The sequence below is a fragment of the Pseudophryne corroboree genome, chromosome 10, assembly GCF_028390025.1.
Source record: "Pseudophryne corroboree isolate aPseCor3 chromosome 10, aPseCor3.hap2, whole genome shotgun sequence".
NCBI lineage: Eukaryota > Metazoa > Chordata > Amphibia > Anura > Myobatrachidae > Pseudophryne > Pseudophryne corroboree.
In genome coordinates, this window is record NC_086453.1 from 169426293 (window position 1) to 169447831 (window position 21539).

Consider the following 21539-nt stretch of genomic DNA (forward strand, 5'->3'; position numbering starts at 1 on the left):
TTCTTTGTTCTGTACGATGCTCCCGTACTAAATAGCCGGGGTCCCAGCATACGCTGGGCAGTTGGATACATCTGACCATCAGACAGTCTTCTTGGCGGTTACTAGGGAGCCTCCGTTTTCCATTTCAGCGCACTTTACGCGCATTGTAAGACCTTCGTGGGCAGCTGCCCGCGGGGTCTCCATGAATATTTTGTCGGGCGGCTACTTGGTCACACCGACATTCGTTTTGTCAAATTCTACTAGTTTGACACTTTTACGGCCTCTGCATCACTGTTTGGCCGAGCAGTTTTTACAGGACTCTCAGCACTTTCCCACCCGTTTTTGGGAGCTCTGGGACGTCCCCATTGTAACTACACTCCAGTGGCCCCTAGTGGATGAAGGAGAAATCAGGATTTTGGTACTTACCGATAAATCCCTTTCTCCGATTCCACAGGGGCCACTGGACGCCCGCCCAGCGCTGTTCCTCCTGGTTTTTTGCTTAACGGTTTGCAGATCACCATATGACTGCTTGTTGAGTTCAGGCTAGCCTGGTTTTTGTCAGGTTCTGTTCCAGGTTTAGTTTGTGTTCGCCTGGTTTACAGGGCGTCGCTAACCTCCTCTACCTTACGGTTTGGTTATTACAGCTCTCCTCGGGCACAGTTTTACGTAGACTGGCTTGGAGGGGAGATAGTAGGGGAGGAGCTAGCCACAGTGTGAGAATTTTTAAAGTGCCAGCTCCCAATTACTACCTACTATTTCCCCATTGTAACTACACTCCAGTGGCCCCTGTGGAATCGGAGAAAGGGATTTATCGGTAAGTACCAAAATCCTGATTTTAGAGTGTGAACTGGCTCCTCTCTCTATGCCCCTCCTCCAAACATCAGTGTAGAAAATGTGCCCAGGCAGACTGGATGCACTCCAGGGGAGCTCTACTGAGTTTATCTTAAAGACTTTGTTAGGTTTTTTATTTTCAGGGAGGACTGCTGGCAACAGTCTCCCTGCTTCATGGGACTTAGGGGCCAGAAGTAGGAACCAACTTTCTAAATAGTTTCATGGCTCTGCTTCTGGCTGACAGGACGCCATTAGCTCCAGAGGGGTACTGAACACTAGCTGCGGCTATGCACTCACTCCCACAGCCCGCCGTCACCCCCTGAGCCAGAAGACAGGTGAGTGTACAGAAAAGGATCTACAGTCATCGTGACGGCTAAAAGGTACCGCGCAGCGGTCGGGAATGCTGCACGTCATGCTACCCATCAACACAGGCACAACTGGGTGCAGGGCGCGGGTTGGGGGGGGGGGGATGTGCGCCCTGGGCAGCATGAACCTACTCAAAACTGGCTAACAAGGGGACATAAGATGCTGAGGCACAGTCCTACCCCCGCCAGAAAAAAAAAGTATTGAAAAGTCTGAGGGGAAACGCGCCATTACGGGGGCGGGGCTTCCTCCTCAGTCAGCTAGCACACTGTTCAGCGCTATTTTTTCTCCTAGCAAGCTGCAGAGAAGAATGCTGGTCCCCCTCCACTTCTGAACCAAGTATCAGGTTGCAAAATGGGGGGGGGGGGGGTTTGCACAGTATAAATATGTGCTGTATGGTGAATTTGTCATTATAAAAGCGCTACAGGTCTGTGGGCATTTTGTGTTACACAGGGATTATATCACTAGCGCTGAGTTATGAACTTGCAAAATCCTTTCTGTGTCCTTCTGACAGATTTTTCTGTGGTTTTGTCCCCTATAAGTCCCGAGTGTCTGTGGTGTGGTTGTGCACGTGTGTGACATGTCTGAGGCAGGGAGCTCTTCCCCTGAGGGAGCCATTTTAGGGACACAGAGTTGTAATGTGGTAGCGCTGCCGGCACACCACGAGCCTGAATGGGTGAAAGGATAACGTGATAGTGTGAATCATATCAGTAAGAGATTGGATAAGTCTGAGTCTAATGCAGAAAACTGGAGAAAATCAGTGGAAGATGTGATTTTTCATAGTTCTGCTTTTTCATCCACAGGGGACCCCTCTGGGTCACATAAAAGACCATTTGCACAAATAGTACATACTGATACCGAAACGGACTCTGATTCCTGTGTTGACACTAGTGATTCCAAGGGAATAGAACCTAAATTGGCAAAAAGCATTCAATATATAATTTTTGCTATAAAGGAGGTCTTAGAAGTTACTGAAGCCCCTCCTTTACCTCAGGAGAAGGCTTATTTTTATAAGGGAAAGAAAATTAATGTAACTTTCCCTCCTTCTTACAAGCTAAATACTATCTTTGAGGGAGTTTGGGCAAACCCTGGAAAGAAATTTCAGATTCCCAAAATAATTCAGGTTGCTTATCCTATCCCGGCAGAGGACAGGAAAAGGTGGGAGTCACCTCCCGTTTTAGACAATGCCCTGTCACGATTAACTAAAAAGGTGATTCTCCCTGCGCTTGGGACGGCTTCACTTAAGGAGCCTGCAGACCGCAAGTTGGAGACTACGTTAAAATCTATTTATGTGGCCAATGGTTTGCTACTCAGACCCACCATTGCTTGTGCATGGGTGAGTAGTGCTATCGAAAAATGGTCAGACAACTTGTCATCTGAAATTGACACGATGGATAGAGACGAGATACTCCTAATGTTATGTCATATCAAAGAGGCTGCTGCATACATGCTAGAAGCCATGAAAGATATTGGGCTCTTAGGTTCAAAAGCCGCTACCATGGCAGTCTCAGCTCGGAAGGCATTGTGGATTCGCCAATGGACTGCTGACGCAGATTCCAAAAGAAATATGGAGGCTCTCCCGTATAAAGGTGAGGCCTTGTTTGGAGATGGGGCTGGGTGCTTTAGTCTCTGCGGCTACCGCTGGAAAGTCGACATTCATGCCTTATGCTCCTGCATCGGCGAAAAAGACACATCACTCTCAGATGCAGTCCTTTCGGCCCAACAGATACAAAAAGGGTAAAGGTTCCCCTTTCTTTGCAGGTTGAGGTAGGGGAAGAGGAAAAAAGTCCACAGCGTCCCCAGGAGCATAAATCAACCCCTGCTTCTGCCAAATCTGCAGCATGACGCTGGGGCTCCCTCAGGTGGGAGCACGTCTGAAACTTTTCAGTCAGCTCTGTGTTTAATCTGGCCTGGACCCATGGGTGTTGCAAATAGTATGCCATGGATACAAACTGGAGTTTCAAGACGTCCCCCATGCCGATTTTTCAAATCGACCTTGCCAGCTTCTCTACCGGACAGAGAAGTAGTAACAGCTGCAATTAAAAAATTATGTCAGGATCAAGTCATTGTCCTGGTGCCCTTGTCACAACAGGGAGAAGTGTTTTACTCAAGCCTCTTCCTAGTTCCGAAGCCGTACGGCTCAGTCAGACCAATTTTTAACCTGAAATCTCTAAATCTCTTCCTGAAAAGGTTCAAGTTCAAGATGGAATCTCTGAGGGCAGTGATTTCAAGTCTGGAGGAAGGGGACTTCATGGTGCCAGTGGACATAAAAGATGCCTACTTGTCCTTATTTATCCTCCTCATCAAGCTTATCTGAGATTCGCAGTACAGGATTGCCATTACCAGTTCCAGACGTTGCCGTTTGGACTCTCCACGGCAACGAGGGTATTCACCAAGGTGATGGCAGAGATGATGGTCCTCCTTCGACAGCATGGAGTCAATATAATTCCTTACCTGGACGATCTCCTGATAAAAGCGAGATCCAGGGAACGGTTGGTGCAGATCATTGCACTCTCCCTGTCCATACTCCAACAACACGGTTGGATCATGAATTTTCCAAAGTCGCAGTTGGAACACACGACAAGATTGTCCTTTCTGGGGATGATACTGGACACAGAAGTACAGAGGGTATTTCTTCCAGTAGAAAAGGCTCTGGAAATCCAGAGAATGGTCAAACAAATTTTGAAATCAACAAGAGTGTCGATCCATCAATGCATTCGGTTGTTGGGAATGATGGTAGCGGCCTACGAGGCCACACAGTTTGGCCGATTCCATGCCAGAGTATTCCAGTGGGACCTGTTGGACAAGTGGTCCGGATCCCACCTACACATGCACCAGAAGATAATCCTGTCTTCCAGAACCAGGATTTCGCTCCTGTGGTGGCTACACAGTTCTCACCTACTAGAGGGATGCAGGTTCGGGATTCAGGGCTGGGTCCTAGTAACCACGGATGCAAGTCTCCGAGGCTAGGGAGCAGTCACACAGGGAAAAAGCTTCCAAGGAAAACGGTCAAGTCAGGAAACCTGTCTTAACATAAACGTTCTGGAATTGAGAGCCATTTACAACGGCCTTCTACAAGCGGTGCATCTTCTTCAAGATCAACCCTTGCAGATCCAGTTGGACAATGTAACATCAGTCGCGTACATAAACCGTCAGGGCGGAACTAAAAGCAGAGCGGCGAGGGCAGAGGTGACAAACATCCTCCTCTGGGCAGAAAGACATGCAAGAGCTCTGTCAGCAATTTTCATTCCAGGAGTGGACAACTGGGAATCAGACTTCCTCAGCAGACACGATCTCCATCCAGAAGTATGGGGCCTCCACCAAGAAGTCTTCGCAGAGGTGACAAGTCTTTGGGGAGTTCCTCATGTAGACATGATGGCGTTTCGTCTCAACCAGAAGCTTCAGAGATATTGTTCCAGGTCAAGAGACCCTCAAGCAATAGCAGTGGATGCACTGGTGTCACAGTGGGTGTTTCGGTCGGTGTATGTCTTCCCTCCACTTCCACTAATACCAAAAGTTCTCAAGCTCATAAGAAGAACAAGGGTTCGAGCGACTCTCATTGTCCCATACTGGCCAAGGAGGGCTTGGTATCCAGATCTTCAGGAGTTGCTCATAGAAGATCCTCGGCCTCTTCCTCTTCGGGAGGACCTGCTGCAGCAGGGGCCGTGCATATATCAAGACTTGCCGTGGCTACGTTTGACGGCATGGCTGTTGAGCGCCGGATCCTAGCCCGAAAGGGTATTCCCAAAAGTCATCCCCACTCTTATTCAGGCCAGGAAAGGAGTAACGTCTAGACATTACCACCGTATTTGGAGAAAGTATGTGTCTTGGTGTGAATCCAAGAAGGCTCCTTCGGAAGAGTTTCAGTTGGGACGTTTTCTCCATTTTCTGCAGGCGGGTGTGGATGCGGGCCTAAAATTGGGTTCAATCAAGGTCCAGATTTCAACCTAATCCGTTTTCTTTCAAAAACAATTGGCCTCCCTTCCAGAAGTTCAGACGTTCGTGAAAGGGGTGCTGCAACTCCAACCTTTATTTGTGCCTCCAGTGGCACCATGGGACCTTAATGTGGTGTTGCAGTTCCTTCAACCGGAGTGGTTTGAACCTCTACAGGAGATAGAATTGAAGTTTCTCACTTGGAAAGTGGTCATGCTGTTGGCCTTGGCATCCGCAAGGCGGGTGTCTTGAGTTGGGGGCCTTGTCTCACAAGAGCCCTTACCTGATCTTCCATGAAGATAGGGCAGAGTTAAGAACTCGTCAGCAATTTCTTCTGAAGGTGGTTCCGTCTTTCCATATAAACCAACCTAATGTGGTGCCAGTGGCTACTGACACCTTCCCTGCGTTAAAGTCTCTTGATGTGGTCAGAGCTTTAAACATTTATGTCGCTAGAACAGCTCAGATACTGAAAACAGAGGCTCTGTTTGTCTGGTATGCTCCCAACAAGATTGGGTGTCCTGCTTCTAAGCAGACCTTTGCGCGCTGGACGATTCAGCACACTCATTCCACGGCAGTTTTGCCGATACCGAATTCGGTAAATGCCCATTCTGCTAGAAAGGTGTGCTCATTCTGGGCGGCTGCCCGGGGGGGTCTCGGCATTACAACTTTGCTGAGCAGCTACTTGGTCAGGGGCAAACACGTTTGCAAAGTTTTACGAGTTTGACACCTTGGCCGATGAGGACCTCAAGTTTGGTCAGTCGGTGCTGCAGGGTCATCCGCACTCTCCCGCCTGTACTGGAGCTTTGATATAATCCCATGGTACTGAAGTGGACCCCAGCATCCTCTAGGACATATGAGAAAACAGGATTTTAATACCTACTGGTAAATCCTTTTCTCCTAGTCCGTTTAGGATGCTGGGCACCCGACCCAGTGCGTACTTTACCTGCAGTGGTTAGTTTTGTAGTTACACAAGTATTGTGTTACAATTATTTTCAGCATGTTGCTGCAATTGTTCATGCCCGTTGGCATGGGTTATGTTGAATGCCATGTTGTGCGGCATGGTTGATGTGTGAGCTGGTATGAATCTCACCGTTAAAAGTAAAACCTTTCCTCGAAATGTCCATCTCCCTTGGCACAGTTCCTATACTGAGGTCTGGAGGAGGGGCATATAGGGAGGAGCCAGTTCACACTCTGAAAAAGTCTTAAAGTGCCCATGGCTCCTGCAGAACAGTCTATACCCAATGGTGCTGAAGTGGAAAAAGGATTTACCGGTTGGTATTAAAATCCTGTTTTACAGACAATAAGAAGGCCTCCCTGACCTTTCGTGCGTCTAAGGAATTAAACGCATTATTTGAAAAATCCTGGTAAATTCCAGAGAAAAAATTCCAGATTCCAAAGAGGGTTCTTGTGGCTTTTCCTTTCCCTGATGATTATAGGAAAGTGGGAAAACCCACCTATAGTAGACTCTTCTATATCTAGACTGTCTAAAAAGGTTGTTTTACCTGTCCCAGGGTCTACGGAGGAACCGGCAGACCGCAAGATTGAAACAACGCTCAAGTCCATATACACTGCTTCAGGAGTGGCGTTAAGACCCACTATTGCCTGTGCATGGATTTCTAAAGCCTTAGTAAAGCGGTCAGGCACATTACTAGAGGACTTAGATTCTATGGATAGAAGTGACATTGAATTGTTTTTAGCTGACATGCAGGATTCTGTGGTTTTCATGGTGGAGGCCATGATGGACCTGGGTAATTTGACTGCAAGGACATCATCCATGGCTGTCTCAGCACGCAGGGGACTCTGGCTACGCCAATGGTCTGCAGAACCTACCCTTCACAGGTCAGGCTCTATTTGGGGAAGCATTGGATGCGTGGATCTCCACGGCAACCGCTGGTAAGTCAACCTTTCTTCCCTCATCCTCTCAGACGACAAAGAAACCTTTTTCTACGTCCTCTGTGCAGTCCTTTTGGTCTGTAAAAGCTAAAAATTCCAAAACTCCTACCACTTTCTTCAGAGGTGGGCGAGCAAAATCCAAAAGACTGGCACTGGCAGGTTCCCAAGACCAGAAACCTGCCTCTGTGTCCTCAAAATCCTCAGCATGATGGTGGACCTCCCTGCCTGGAGAACGGGCAGGTGGGAGTGAGTCTCAGACGTTTGTCACGTCTGGGTGTTGTCCGGTCTGGATCCCTAGGTACTGGAGTTTCAAGAGCTCCCACCCCACAGGTTCTTCAAATCAGGCCTGCCAGCTTTGCTGACAGAAAGGGCTATCCTTCAGGAATCCATTCACAAATTGGAAAGGTCATATGTAATTGTTTCAGTTCCACCTCATCTGGTAAAGCAGGGTTACTATTCAAACCTGTTTGCGTTACCGATACCGGATGGTTTGGTCAGGCCAATTTTGAACTTGAATTCCCTCAGAGATGGGTTTAGTGACTTCAAGTTCAAAATGGGGTCTCTGAGAGTGGTGATCACAAGGCTGGAGGAGGGAGAGTTTCTGGTGTCCTTGGACATCAAGGATGCGTACCTCCACATTCCGATTTGGTAGCCACACCAGGCTTATCTCAGATTTGCACTGTTCTGTCACTATCAGTTCCAAGCACTGCCATGCGGCCTCTCCACAGCACCGAAGGTGTTCACCAAGGTATTGGCAGAGATGATGATTCTCCTCTGCAGGCAGGGGGTGAATGTAATTCTTTATCTGGAAAATGTGCTGAGAAAGGCATCTTCCAGGGAAAGGTTATTGCAGTCCATTTCTCTCACGACTCGACTGCTCAGGGAACATGGATGGATCCTGAATCTTCCAAAGTCCCATTTGGAGCCGACAAGGAGATTGTCTTTCCTGGGGATGATCCTTGGAAGTGCAGAGGGCATTTCTACCAGTGGAAAAGGCGTTGGTAATCCAAGCTATGGTCCGGGATGTCTTGAAGCCTACCCGGGTATCTGTTCATCAGTGCATTCGCCTTCTGGGGAAGATGGTTGCCTCCTACGAGGCTCTTCAGTACGGAAGATTTCATGCACAGTCCTTCCAACTGGATCTTCTGGACAAGTGGTCGGGATCTCATCTGCACATGCACCAGAGGATACGTCTGTCGCCTAAAGCCAGGATTTCACTTCTCTGGTGGCTACAATTGCCTCACCTTCTAGAGGGCCGCAGGTTCGGGATTCAGAACTGGATCCTTCTAACCACGGATGAAAGTCTCAGAGGTTGGGGCACAGTCACCTAAGGGGAGACCTTCCAAGGAAGGTGGTCAAGTCTGGAATCCGTTCTTTCAATCAACATTCTGGAACTAAGAGCCATGTACAACGGTCTTCTACGAGCGGCACATCTTCTGCAGGACCTGTTCGCTTATCAGGACTTACCACAGCTACGTTTGACGGGATGGAAGTTGAACGCCAGATATTAGCTCGGAAGGGCATTCCGAACAAGGTTATTCCTACCCTGATACAGGCTTGGAAAGGAGTAACGTCTAAATATTGCCATCGCATTTGGAAAAAGTATGTGTCTTGGTGGGAATCCAAAAAGTTTCCTATGGTGGAGTTTCAACTGGTATGGTTTCTCCTCTTCTTGCAAGCAGGTGTGGATATGGGCCTTAGTTTGGGATCCATAAAGGTCCAGATTTCGGCCTTATCCATTCCAGAAACAACTGGCTTTTTTCCCTGAGGTTCAGACTTTCTTGAAAGGTGTTCTGCACATCCAGCCTCCCTTTGTGCCGCCTACGGCACCCTTGGATCTTAACGTGGTGTTACAGTTCCTCCAATCAGATTGATTTGAGCCTCTACAGGAGGTTGAGGTCAAGTTTCTCACGTGGAAGGCTGTCACTTTGTTGGCCTTAGCTTCTGCTAGACGTGTGTCTGAGTTGGGGGCTCTATCTTCTAAAAGCCCCTACTTGATCTTCCATGAAGATAGAGCTGAGCTCCGGACACGTCAGCAGTTCCTTCCGAAGGTTGTGTCTGCTTTTCATATCAACCAACCTATTGTGGTGCCAGTTGCTACTGACTCCTCAATTCCGTCGAAGTCCTTGGATGTTGTATGGGCTCTTAAAATCTATGTGAAGAGGACTGCTCGTCACAGAAAATCGGACTCTCTGTTTGTCCTGTGTGATCCCATGAAAATTGGGTGTCCTGCTTCTAAGCAGACGATGTCTTGCTGATTCAGATTCACTATCCAGCATGCATATTCTACGGCAGGATTGCCGTGTCCTAAATCTGTTAAGGCCCACTCTACTCGTAAGGTAGGTTCTTCCTGGGCGGCTGCCCGGGGTGTCTCAGCTTTACAGCTTTGCCGAGCGGCAACTTGGTCAGGGTCTAACACGTTTGCTAAGTTCTACAAGTTCGATACTTTGGCCTCTGAGGACCTAAAGTTTGGTAAATCAGTTCTGCAGGAGCCTCCGCGCACTTCCTCCTGTTCTTGGAGCTTTGGTACATCAAGGAAAAAAGAGGGGCCTGGACTGCACACCCTAATACTAAAGATTTCAAGAGGTGCTATCATGCTGAGGCTTCTAATACTATGCTGGAGGAAGAGAGATGCAGATGCACACTCCTAGCACTAAGACCACTGATAGTAAAAATAATTTAAATAAACTCTCACAATTAAAATGGAGTATAATTGAAGTTCTTAGTAAAAATAATTTAAATAAACTCACAATTAAAATGGAGTATAATTGCTAAGAACTTCAATTATACTCCATTTTAATTGTGAGTTTATTTAAATTATTTTTACTATCAGTGGTCTTAGTGCTAGGAGTGTGCATCTGCATCTCTCTTCCTCCAGCATAGTATTAGAAGCCTCAGCATGATAGCACCTCTTGAAATCTTTAGTATTAGGGTGTGCGGACGGCCCCTCTTTTTTCCCTCTATATTTGTGTATATATTGTACACTGAAAGGCAAGGCTTCCTTCCTCTGGTATTGGCACCCCTCCCATTTACCCTCAGGTGTTTTAATTAGCTAGGTTCCTGCATTTCAGATCACACATTGAAATGGCACTATTTAGAGGTAAGTCCTGTATAAATTTATATAATGTGATAGTTTTAGGAATGTTAGGGACCCATGTGATGAAGTCGTGTAAAGAAAGCACTTAAGGTGATAAATCGTCTGCGCAAAAACAATAAGGCAGCCCTGTCCAGCAGATTCAAAAATGAGTGTCCCTCCAATTACACTCGCAAAATTAACTGGAAAAATGTGGTTATGAATACACTATAACAAGGCGCCACCTCTTAATTGTGCAACCATCACTCTGTGGTGGAGATATTGAAAGTATATTTACGTTCCTTGTATATACACCAGTATCCTCTTTGCTCCAGAGCCCTGGATCTCACATGCTCAGCATATGCAAAGATAGATACAATCTCATGTGTAGTAATGTCAATTTAATACATAGATTTTATACAACACACATGTAACATGGACAATAACAAAAAGAATCCCACTATGGTTCCAGCAAATGTCCCCAGAGGACTGAAACAATTACCAGATGGTGTGGAGAACTGGTGGATAAACAGTTCTCAAACAAGCGTTGTTAAATATCTGAAGTCAGTCCACCCGGGTAGGCAGCTCCAGAAAGGGCATCAGGTACCGTTCAGTGCTCTCCAAACAGCTCCAGGAACCAGGGGATCAGCAACACCTTACAGCCAACGCGTTTCAACCCCTGTCAGCAGGGTCTTTTTCAAGGCAGTGTGTTGCTCTGTTCAATTGTTCCTTCTTTTAAACAAGAATTATCCAATCAAAAAAACATCCCATTCCCGCTATTCCTATTTCCGGAAATACGTCACACACAACTCCGCCCACTCCACCAAACGATGCCCGTACTCCCGGAGGCTTCCGGATATCCTTCTGTAACCACGCCTCCTCTTTCCGGAAGTCTATCGTCGAGTGTTGCGCCCGCCATAGCCAGCGGTACCCAGGCTCCCGGAAATACGTCATCGGCATTTGTCTATTGCCGGAAGTTCCCTACTGCATCTCCACGGAAAATCTGTGATCTCCTATGATCAGTATCAGCCATGATTGTCCCCTCATACTTCCCATCCATAAAACGGAAATGTCAGAAAATTGTAAACAAAATACATCATTACTGGTCCCCTTCTCATGAATGTCCATATGAAACATTATTTGATCTGTAAACATAAAAACCCGTAAGATACGTGAAATGCATATAGGTGACATTAAAATTCATTAAGGACACAAAAACATGATTATAAATATTAAAAAAATTATAAAAAAGATTCTAAGAAAAAAAAATATATATTTACAAACATGATCAATTCATATATGGAATCTATAAAACTGGTGAATCAGATTAAAATTGATGGACCATTAAAAATTATTCAGACTATTCCCCAAGGTGCCAAATGTTTTTCTAATAGATCATAGGAACCATTTAAGTTCAAAGTCACTATTTAAACCGTATGGGTGTAATGTATTGCACTCATAAATTAGCTGCATTTCTTTCCTAGCCAGGCTCGAAGCAGTATCCCGTTGGCGAAGATTGCCTTTTACCAGTTTTAATCCTGTAAATCTGATAATATTTCTCGTGGAGCAGTTATGAAATTTCTTAAAATGGGACGAGAGAGCGTGTGTCTCCAGTCCCTTCTTTATATTTCTACAATGCTCCCCGAGCCTGACCTTAAGGGCTCTAGAAGTGCGTCCTATGTAAAATAGGTGGCACGTGCATTCAATACAGTAGATGACATTGCTCGAATTACATGTCATAAATTCATTGACGGGTAACTTTTTGCCATTTATCTGAATGCTATCAAGTTTTTTTGTGCCATCGCTGCTAATCTCCCTACAGCCTATACACATTCCACATCTATGGAAACCTTTGGTGACAATCCTTGGTTCCCGTCTTATTGGTGGAAGATAGCTGTTAACTAACTTGTTTTTTATGTTAGGGGCTTTCCTATAAATAAAAGTGGGGTGTTAAGGAATTTTACTGCCCAATACTGGGTCCTTCTTTAAAATATTCCAGTTCTTCCTGATGGACCGTTCTAAAATTCTATATTGAGGATTATAGCCCGTAATGAAGGCCCACTCAAATTTTTCCTGCTTAGTTTGTTTTAAAGTGCTAGTGCTTAAAAGGTCATTTCTTTTGACACTGCTAGCCTTTTCCATTGCTGACTTTATGATGTCCTCCTTATATCCACAATTTTCGAATCTTGTCTTCATTTCATGAGCTTGCTGTGTATAAGTGGCCTCATTAGTGCAATTTCTTTTTATACGTTTAAATTGACCATTGGGGATAGAGTTGAGCCAGTTAATATGATGACAGCTGTCATCATATTAACTGGCTCAACTCTATCCCCAATGGTCAATTACGGGCTATAATTCTCAATATAGAATTTTAGAACGGTCCATCAGGAAGATTTGGAATATTTTAAATAATTTTTAATGGTCCATCAATTTTAATCTGATTCACCAGTTTTATAGATTCCATATATGAATTGATCATGTTTGTAAATATATATATTTTTTTCTTAGAATCTTTTTTTATAATTTTTTAATATTTATAATCATGGTTTTTGTGTCCTTAATGAATTTTTATGTCACATATGCATTTCACGTATCTTACGGGTTTTTATGTTTACAGATCAAATAATGTTTCATATGGACATTCATGAGAAGGGGACCAGTAATGATGTATTTTGTTTACAATTTTCTGACATTTTCGTTTTATGGATGGGAAGTATGAGGGGACAATCATGGCTGATACTGATCATAGGAGATCACAGATTTTCCGTGGAGATGCAGTAGGGAACTTCCGGCAATAGACAAATGCCGATGACGTATTTCCAGGAGCCTGGGTACCGCTGGCTATGGCGGGCGCAACACTCGACAATAGACTTCCGGAAAGAGGAGGCGTGGTTACAGAAGGATATCCGGAAGCCTCCGGGAGTACGGGCATCGTTGGGTGGAGTGGGCGGAGTTGTGTGTGACGTATTTCCGGAAATAGGAATAGCGGGAATGGGATGTTTTTTTGATTGGATAATTCTTGTTTAAAAGAAGGAACAATTGAACAGAGCAACACACTGCCTTGAAAAAGACCCTGCTGACAGGGGTTGAAACGCGTTGGCTGTAAGGTGTTGCTGATCCCCTGGAGCTGTTTGGAGAGCACTGAACGGTACCTGATGCCCTTTCTGGAGCTGCCTACCCGGGTGGACTGACTTCAGATATTTAACAACGCTTGTTTGAGAACTGTTTATCCACCAGTTCTCCACACCATCTGGTAATTGTTTCAGTCCTCTGGGGACATTTGCTGGAACCATAGTGGGATTCTTTTTGTTATTGTCCATGTTACATGTGTGTTGTATAAAATCTATGTATTAAATTGACATTACCACACATGAGATTGTATCTATCTTTGCATATGCTGAGCATGTGAGATCCAGGGATAGTGGTGTATATACAAGGAACGTAAATATACTTTCAATATCTCCACCACAGAGTGATGGTTGCACAATTAAGAGGTGGCGCCTTGTTATAGTGTATTCATAACCACATTTTTCCATGTGATGAAGTCACCTGGCCGCGGTACATGGGCCCGCATATTTGCGCAAATGTGTGCTAAGAACTTCAATTATACTCCATTTTAATTGTGAGAGTTTATTTAAATTATTTTTACTATCAGTGTTCTTAGTGCTAGGAGTGTGCATCTGCATCTCTCTTCCTCCAGCTTTGGTACATCCCCATTGTACTAATATGGACCCCAGCATCCTCTAGGACAGGCTTTCCCAACCACGGTCCTCAAGGCACACTAACCGTGCATGTTTTAGTGATATCCAGGCTTCAGCACAGGTGACTTAATTAGTAGCTCACTTATTTTGATTTAATCATCTGTGCTGGAGCCTGGATATCACTAAAACCTGCACTGTTGGTGTGCCTCGAGGACCGTGGTTGGGAAAGCCTGCTCTAGGACATAAGAGAAAATAGGATTTTAATTACCTACCGGTAAATCCTTTTTTCTCGTAGTCCGTAGAGGATGCTGGTTGCCCGCCCAGCGCTTCGTGATCCTGCAGTGGTTACTTGGTTCAGTACTGCTTTGTTCTTGGTTAAGTTCTGTTGTTACTTGGTTAAGTTTTCTTGTTCAGCTGTTGCTGAGTATTCAAGCTGGTTAGCTTGGCTTGCCTTGTATGTGTGAGATGGTGTGAATCTCGCCACTCTGTGTTTAGTCCTCTCGAAGTTGTCTATCTCCTCGGGCACAGTTTCTAGACTGTCTGGTAGGAGGGGCATATAGAGAGGAGCCACAGAACAAGTAGGCTGAGCGCTCGGTGAATGGTGGTGTGAATGATTGTCAGCAGCAGCTGGAAAAGGGGAAAGCCAATCCCTAGGAAATACAATATGAACAACAAAAACCAGGTTGCGCTTCATTTAAAGATCATTGGAACTGTCACGTGCTGCTATAGATGTAAGACCTTTTTTTGGGACTTTGTTTCCACGGATTAAGTGAGTTCATTTTTATTTTTCTGTATACAGACCTGCAGTTCACTTTTTAGTTCACTATTAATGTTACCGATTCCTTTCTAATCATTGGTAGTCCGCATTAAACAGCATTAGGCACTCTTTGCATAGGAAGCACCTTCTAATTAATTAATTACCAAAGCTCAGGGGTATTCCATTTGAGCAGATTATTATGTCATATTGAATTGTTTTTATTATACTCCCGGGAGAATTGTTGTAAATACTTTTATTACAATAAATCTTCATATTTTTTCGATTGTCAGGCATATAGAGAGGAGCCAGCCCACACTATTAAAGTCTTAAAGTGCCCATGGCTCCTGGTGGACCTGTCTATACCCCATGGTACTAATATGGACCCCAGCATCCTCTACGAACTACGAGGAAATGATTTACCGATAGGTAATTAAAATCCTATTATAACAACAAAGCTTGATTGATCTGGGGGCTGCAAGTGAGAGCTTGAGGTTTACCTGTTTCCCATGAATGCTTTCAGCACTTTAAGTAATGTGCGTACATTTCCGAAGCTGCCCAAGTTTAGTGTTTAACGTATTGTTCTTGATCCCTATGTAGAAACAATTACTATACATTTGTACTTGATTTATTTATAGCTCATATGCAAACTACAGAAAATGTGTCTCTTTTTAGTTACCATCAACAAGTAGGTAGTCCTCTGGTAGATGCTAATATAAAAGAGGGGTACACAGAGAGAGGTTTGCTTAATTTCTAAGCAATCTGACTAGATTGTTTAGAAATTAAGCACAGATCACTCCGTCTGTATGCCCCATAGCGATAGCCGCTTTCCCTGACTCTAAATTGTCTGACTCTAGATTGCGCAGTCTCCTTCCCGCTCGCTCAGCACACATCGCACTGTGTGATGAGCGTCCTGATATGTGTGCTGAGCGTTCTGTGCTAGATCGCTCAGCACACATCACTGGGACACATCTGGAGAGATTTCTGCAAGAGATGTGTGCTGAGCGATTTAGCATAGGTGATGTCCTTTGAACATCCCGGTGAGCGATTTGTACTAAGCAAAAAGAAAAAAAACTTGAAGGCGAGGGAACAGGCACAGGCAGAGGAGTGGTGGGTGATGTCAATCGCTATTATATATTCCTGTACACGTGAAAGATTTCAAGTTTTGTGCTAAGCAATCTGACTAAATTTTGCCTGCATGCAGGCCAATCTAGAACCGGCGATAGCGCCTTACATCGCTGTCGCTATGGGGTATACAAACGGAGTGATATGTGCTTAATTTATAAGTAATCTAGTCAGATTGCTTATAAATTAATCAAAAATCGCTTCGTGGGTATCCCCCTTTAGTCTTGCAAAATTATGTTAGAAAATAAAACAGTTGTAGTCCAGTTTTGGACAAAACCCTCTGTGTCTTACCACCCATTTGGAGAAAGGGAATAGAGTGCAACTCCTTCCCATGATACCAGGAACTGCCTAATACCCCTTTCACACAGGCAAATTCCCGGGGTTAAGAAGTTCTACCCGGTAGTTTGATGAAAAACACGGGTCCTTTTTCTGTGTGAATGGGTCAACCCAGGTTGAAATTCCCAGGACTTCAACCCAGGAATTTACCAGGGTTGACCATTTCACTCAGACAAAATATCCGTGTTGATCTACAAGAAATTCTAGACCCGGCAATTTGCTTGTCTGTGTGAAAAGGGGGTCAGGCTGAGACCTGCAAAACTACCTGGCAATGAAATGCTGGTTGAGAGCTGGGATTTTCAGACTGAAAAGAGTTTTATAAAGTAATTGCTGTTCAATTTGCGGTTAAAGAAAAGGGAACCCTTTTTTTCTGATGAAAAAAGGGGTAATTACTGCTTCTCCAAAATGTATTATAGAGCAATCAAAAGAAAATCAAAGTTGGCCAGCTATTGCGGCAAAGTGTGATAGCCACTTACAAAGTGACAAAAATTTGAGCATCAAAAGGCTGGAAACAACTAGACAAAGGACTATATTGGACCTTGTACCAATTAATAATACAGAGATAATATCAAATGCTGAAGTAGGGTAGACCTTAGGAAATAGCAATCATAATATGATCACATTTGATATCAGCTTCCAAAAACAACACTATAAGGTTCTAACTAAGACTTTTAACTTTAGAAAAGCTAATTTCAACTTGCAGTGAAGGACATCAATTGGGAAATTGTTTTTCATGGTAGGAATACGGCTGAAATGTGGGCTGTTTTTACAAGTGAGCTCAATAAGTAGACTCATTTGTTCTTTCCCAAGGTTAACAAAAACAGGAGTAGTAAATCCAAACCGATGTGGCTTAATAAGAAGGTCAAGGAACAAATAGATAAAAAGAGGCAAGCTTTCAAAGCATTTAAGTCTGATGGGCTGGCAAAATCGTTCCAGTTGTACAGGGAATGTAACAAAAAATACAAAAAAGAAATCAGGGCAGCCAAAATAGAAAACGAAAGACAAATCGCAAGGGAAAGTAAAACAAACCCAAAAAAGTTCTTTAAGTATATAAACGGTAAAAGGTTATAAAAGGAGAATTTTGGACCACTAAAGGGCGAGTTGGATGTCTTGATTAATGATGATAGAGAAAAAGCAGATTTATTGAATAAATTCTTTTCATCAGTATTCATGAGAGAGGATCGTTTGACGGAAGAAGTGCACAACATAAGCGATGAAAATGACCGGTGCTAAGTACTTGGTTAAATGAGGGAGTAGTCTAAGACTAAGTAAAATTAAATAAATCTCCTGGGCTGGATGGACTACACCCCAGGGTTCTTATGGAATTTAACTCAGAGCTATTGAAGTCCCTATATTTGATTTTCAGAGAGTCCATTACAACAGGAATGATACCGAAGGACTGGCGTAATGCAGAGGTAGTCCCAATATTTAAAAAGGGAATTAAAACTCATCCCAGCAACTATAGACCAGTAAGTTTGACATCTATAATTGGGAAAATACTGGAAGGTATATTAAGGAATAGTATACAAGACTATTTAGATACCTCCAAGGTTATTAATAGGAACCAACATGGTTTTGTGAAGGTCAGGTCATGTCAAACTAACTTAATAATCTCCTACGAGAAAAAGAGCGATAATATTGATCAGGGTAAAGCAGTGGATGTGGTCTTTTTGGACTTTGCGAAGGCCTTTGACGAAGTGCCACATAAGAGACTCATTTTCAAATTGAGAGAGCTTGGGGTGGGAAACACTATTTGTACTTGGGTTTAGTAATTAGCTTTACAACAGAAAACAGCGAGTGGTAATTTAATGGGATGTCCTCTGAATGGGCCTCAGTGCTTAATGGAATACCGCAGGGTTCAGTTCTCGGGCCATTGCTGTTTAACATATTCATTAATGATCTTGGAGTGGGCCTAGAAAGCACAGTGTCCATTTTCGCAGACAATACTAAACTGTGTTGAGTAATTCAGACAAGTATGTAGAGTCTCTATGGAATGTTTTATCCAGACTGGAGGTACTCGGCAGACAAGTGGAGAATGAGGTTCAATATCGAAAAATATAAACTTATGTACTTTGGGACTAAGAACAATCTTGCAGCCTATAAATGAAATGGGGAAAATGGGTATCCGTTTGGATGGGCGGCCATGTTATGGTCGACAATCATTAGGTCGACCACTATTGGTCTACATTGACATGGTCGACACATGAAAAGGTCGACATGAGTTTTTCACTTTTTTTCTTTTGTGGAACTTTTCCATACTTACGATCCACGTGGACTACGATTGGAACCGTAATCTATGCCGAGCGAAGCGAGGCACCTTGCCTGAAGTATGGTGAGTGAAGTGGTGCACTAATTGGGGTTCCCCGTCACTTTACGCAAAAAACAACACCAAAAAAGTAAAAAAAAAAACAAAAAAACTCATGTCGACCTTTTCATGTGTCGACCATGTGTCCATGTCGACCTAATGACCGTCGACCATAACATGGTCGTCCATTCTTACCGGAACCGGGAAAATCTAGGGATAACGGTAGTGGAAAAGGATTTGGGTGTGTTCATCGATAATATACTTAGTAGCAGTACACAATGTCAAAATGCAGCAACAAAAGCAAATAAGGTGTTAGCATGCATAAAACGGGGAATGGAGACAAGGGATGAGAGTGTAATCCTGCCACTGTATAAATTGTTGGTACAGCCGCACCTGGAATATTGTGTACAGTTTTGAGCACTGCACTATAAAAAAAGATATCTTGGAACTCGAAAGGGTTCAGAGGCGAGCCACCAAACTGGTTAAAGGGTTAGAGGCACTGAATTATGAGGAAAGACTTACAAGGTTAGATATGTTCACACTGGAAAAGAGGCAGCTGAGAAGGGACATTATTAATATTTATGAATACATTAAGGGACAATATAAGGATTTATCAGACTATCTGTTTATCAAAAAAATGCTACACAGGACACCCCCTTAGGTTAGAAGAAAAAAAAAATCATATCCAATGGAGGAAAGGGTTCTTCACAGTAAGAGCAGTAAGGATTTGGAATTCTCTACCAGAGGTGGTCGTAATGGTGGACTCACTAAATAAGTTTAAAAATGGTTTAGATAAATTACGAACTGATAGAAATATCGAAGTTTACGGCATCTAAATGAAATAGCATAGGTTGAACTCGATGGACATTTTGTCTTTTTTTCAACCTCACCAACTATGTAACTATGTCTAGTTCTATTTGGAGAAGATAGAGCTATTGTTACTGCCTCCGGACATTCTCACACACTATCTGCACTATGCTGATGCCATACCGAGTGACAGAATTCTCCAGGGGAGTCCAATTCCATAACATCTTTGCAGAGACTCCTGCATCTCTGCGATACACTGTTAAGATCCTTTTATTTTTTTAGCATGGATATTGAGATCATTAATGTTGCAATATGTTGTATTAAAATATGTGGAAATATATACTTTTATTTAATATACATACTTCCATAAATTTATGTTACTAATTTTGACTGCATATGTTTGAGAAATGAACTAGCCTTCTGTACCGCTGCATATAATGTGTGATTTTCATACCCCGTAGATATACCTTTTAATGTCAATCCTTAGTAATGGTTGAGGGCTACAGGTGTTCATTAGGATTTCTGCAGTCACACAAACTTCTCTTTTTACTCTGTGAATGAGTTCTGCCCTTTACCTAGCACAAATACAGTGCTGTTTTTATATTGTTTTTTTGCAATATGATTTTTTTAATGTTGTAGTGTTGTATCTGCTGGTTATATCTGCATGTACTCTGCTGCTCCTAATTTTAGGCTTATCCTGGGTCCTGCTTTAGCATGTAGTTGCTCATTAGTACCATGGGGCTGAGAAGTACCAATGGAGCATTCTGAATTCATTCTCTTGAAGGGTAAAATAAGAGGAAGACTTTGATGCTTAGACTCAAGCACATAGGATCACTTTAACATTTAGCTAAAACTTGCAGACACCTCAGGATACCATTCATTTGTCTCTGGCAAGTCTTGCTCTGGTTGGTGACATGAGGCACGGGAAGTTCTGAGAAATGCGGATCGTGATTGATCAACCTAGAACACATCTGGAAGTTCTACAAGTTAAAACTTAAATTTTCCATCCAAGTCAAAGAGCAAATACTAGCTGGCATGATACATTTCCTATAGTCTGTGTGCTCTTAAATACTTGGAACCCAGGACTGTATTAAGGGTTACATGGGCCTAGGACAGAAAATGATTAAGGACTTAAAGCAAAATGTAATAGCATCCGGGATTGCCAGAGGTGCGTGAAGCCGGCTGATCTCTGATTTTTTTTTTTTTTTTAAAGGGCAGTGATTTATGAGGCATGGTTTTTCCTTGTAAATGACTGCCACTTTAAAAAAAATAAATCTGAAATCGGGTGGCATTCCGCACCTCCAACAATCTGCCTTTATTGTTAGTTCACTGATCACAGCTCCTATACTTCTATGCGTTTGGCAAGGCCCATGTGCACACCCTTAAACTTTACACCCCAATGTCTCCCTAAATACGCCAAAAAGAAGAGAAATTGCATTATTTGGTGAGTAGAACGATAATGCAATTTTAATACCTCTGGTTTATGGCTGACTGCATATCGAGATATGCAGTGTTTGGAATATCATGCAGAGTTGGGCATAATTAAGTTATTCACTGTATTGATTCACATTGTACAAGTAAAAGAAAACCTCTAGTCAATGTGGATTTCAGCATCTGTTTTTCATGAGTATTATACCCCTTTTCCACTAGCTAAATTTACCCATGTTTTTGCGCGGGGGCGCGCATCAACACGGGTTTTTACTAAGTGGAAATGGCTCAACACGGGTTGAGGGACCCTGGAATCCTACCCGGGTAGCTACCTGGGTTGAACACGGTAATGACCCGTGTAATTGTGCAGTGAAACGGTTTTTACCCTTGTTTTCAGACCCAAGTAACAAGTGACATCAATAGCTTTTACGGAGCTTACTCTGGTTAAGTGGAAACCGATCCGACCCAGGAATAACCCGTGTCAAAGTGCAGTGGATACTGCGAGGCTGACACGGGTTGTAGCCGGGTTAAACATCCTGGATCGGACCCGGTACTCGGGTGGAAAAGGGGTATTAGTCTGCATGTAGGTTCTACTCAAGGGCGTAGCTACCATAGGTGCAGACAGTGCAGCTGCTATGGGGCCCAGGGTTGAGAGGGGCCCCTTTTATCTGTCAGTCACATGTTATATACATATTTCATAATACGGTGGTACATGGGGGCACTTACAAATATTTGCCTTGGAGCCTGCAATCTTTTGCAACTTGACCTGTTAATTGTAATGTGGTATAAAATGAACTGGGGGGGAATTATAATGTGGCATAATATGAATTTGTGGCCCTGAAATGTCGAACAATATGAAGTGAAGGCACTGTATTGTGGCATAATATGAGCTGGGGACACTGTATGTCATAATGTGAACTGATACGGTGTGGCATAATGTGTACTAGCAGCCCTATAATGTGAATTAGAGCGCTACTAGGGTTCAGAAAATTAATTAAATCACTGCTATGG

At 43.6% G+C, this 21539-nt stretch overlaps 1 protein-coding gene across 8 annotated transcripts in view; it reads left to right on the forward strand.

Moving 5' to 3' along the window:
- Positions 1-21539, forward strand: part of KAZN (kazrin, periplakin interacting protein) — an 847756-nt gene that overhangs the window by 192235 nt on the left and 633982 nt on the right. Inside the window, exon 2 of one of the 8 annotated variants that reach the window (XM_063942932.1) lies at positions 14821-14956. The exons of the other annotated variants lie outside the window; for them this stretch is intronic. Within the exon in view, the coding sequence (XP_063799002.1) occupies positions 14908-14956 (49 nt within the window). The 5' untranslated portion in view covers positions 14821-14907. The remainder of the gene's footprint in view (positions 1-14820; positions 14957-21539) is intronic. 8 annotated transcript variants of the gene reach the window in all.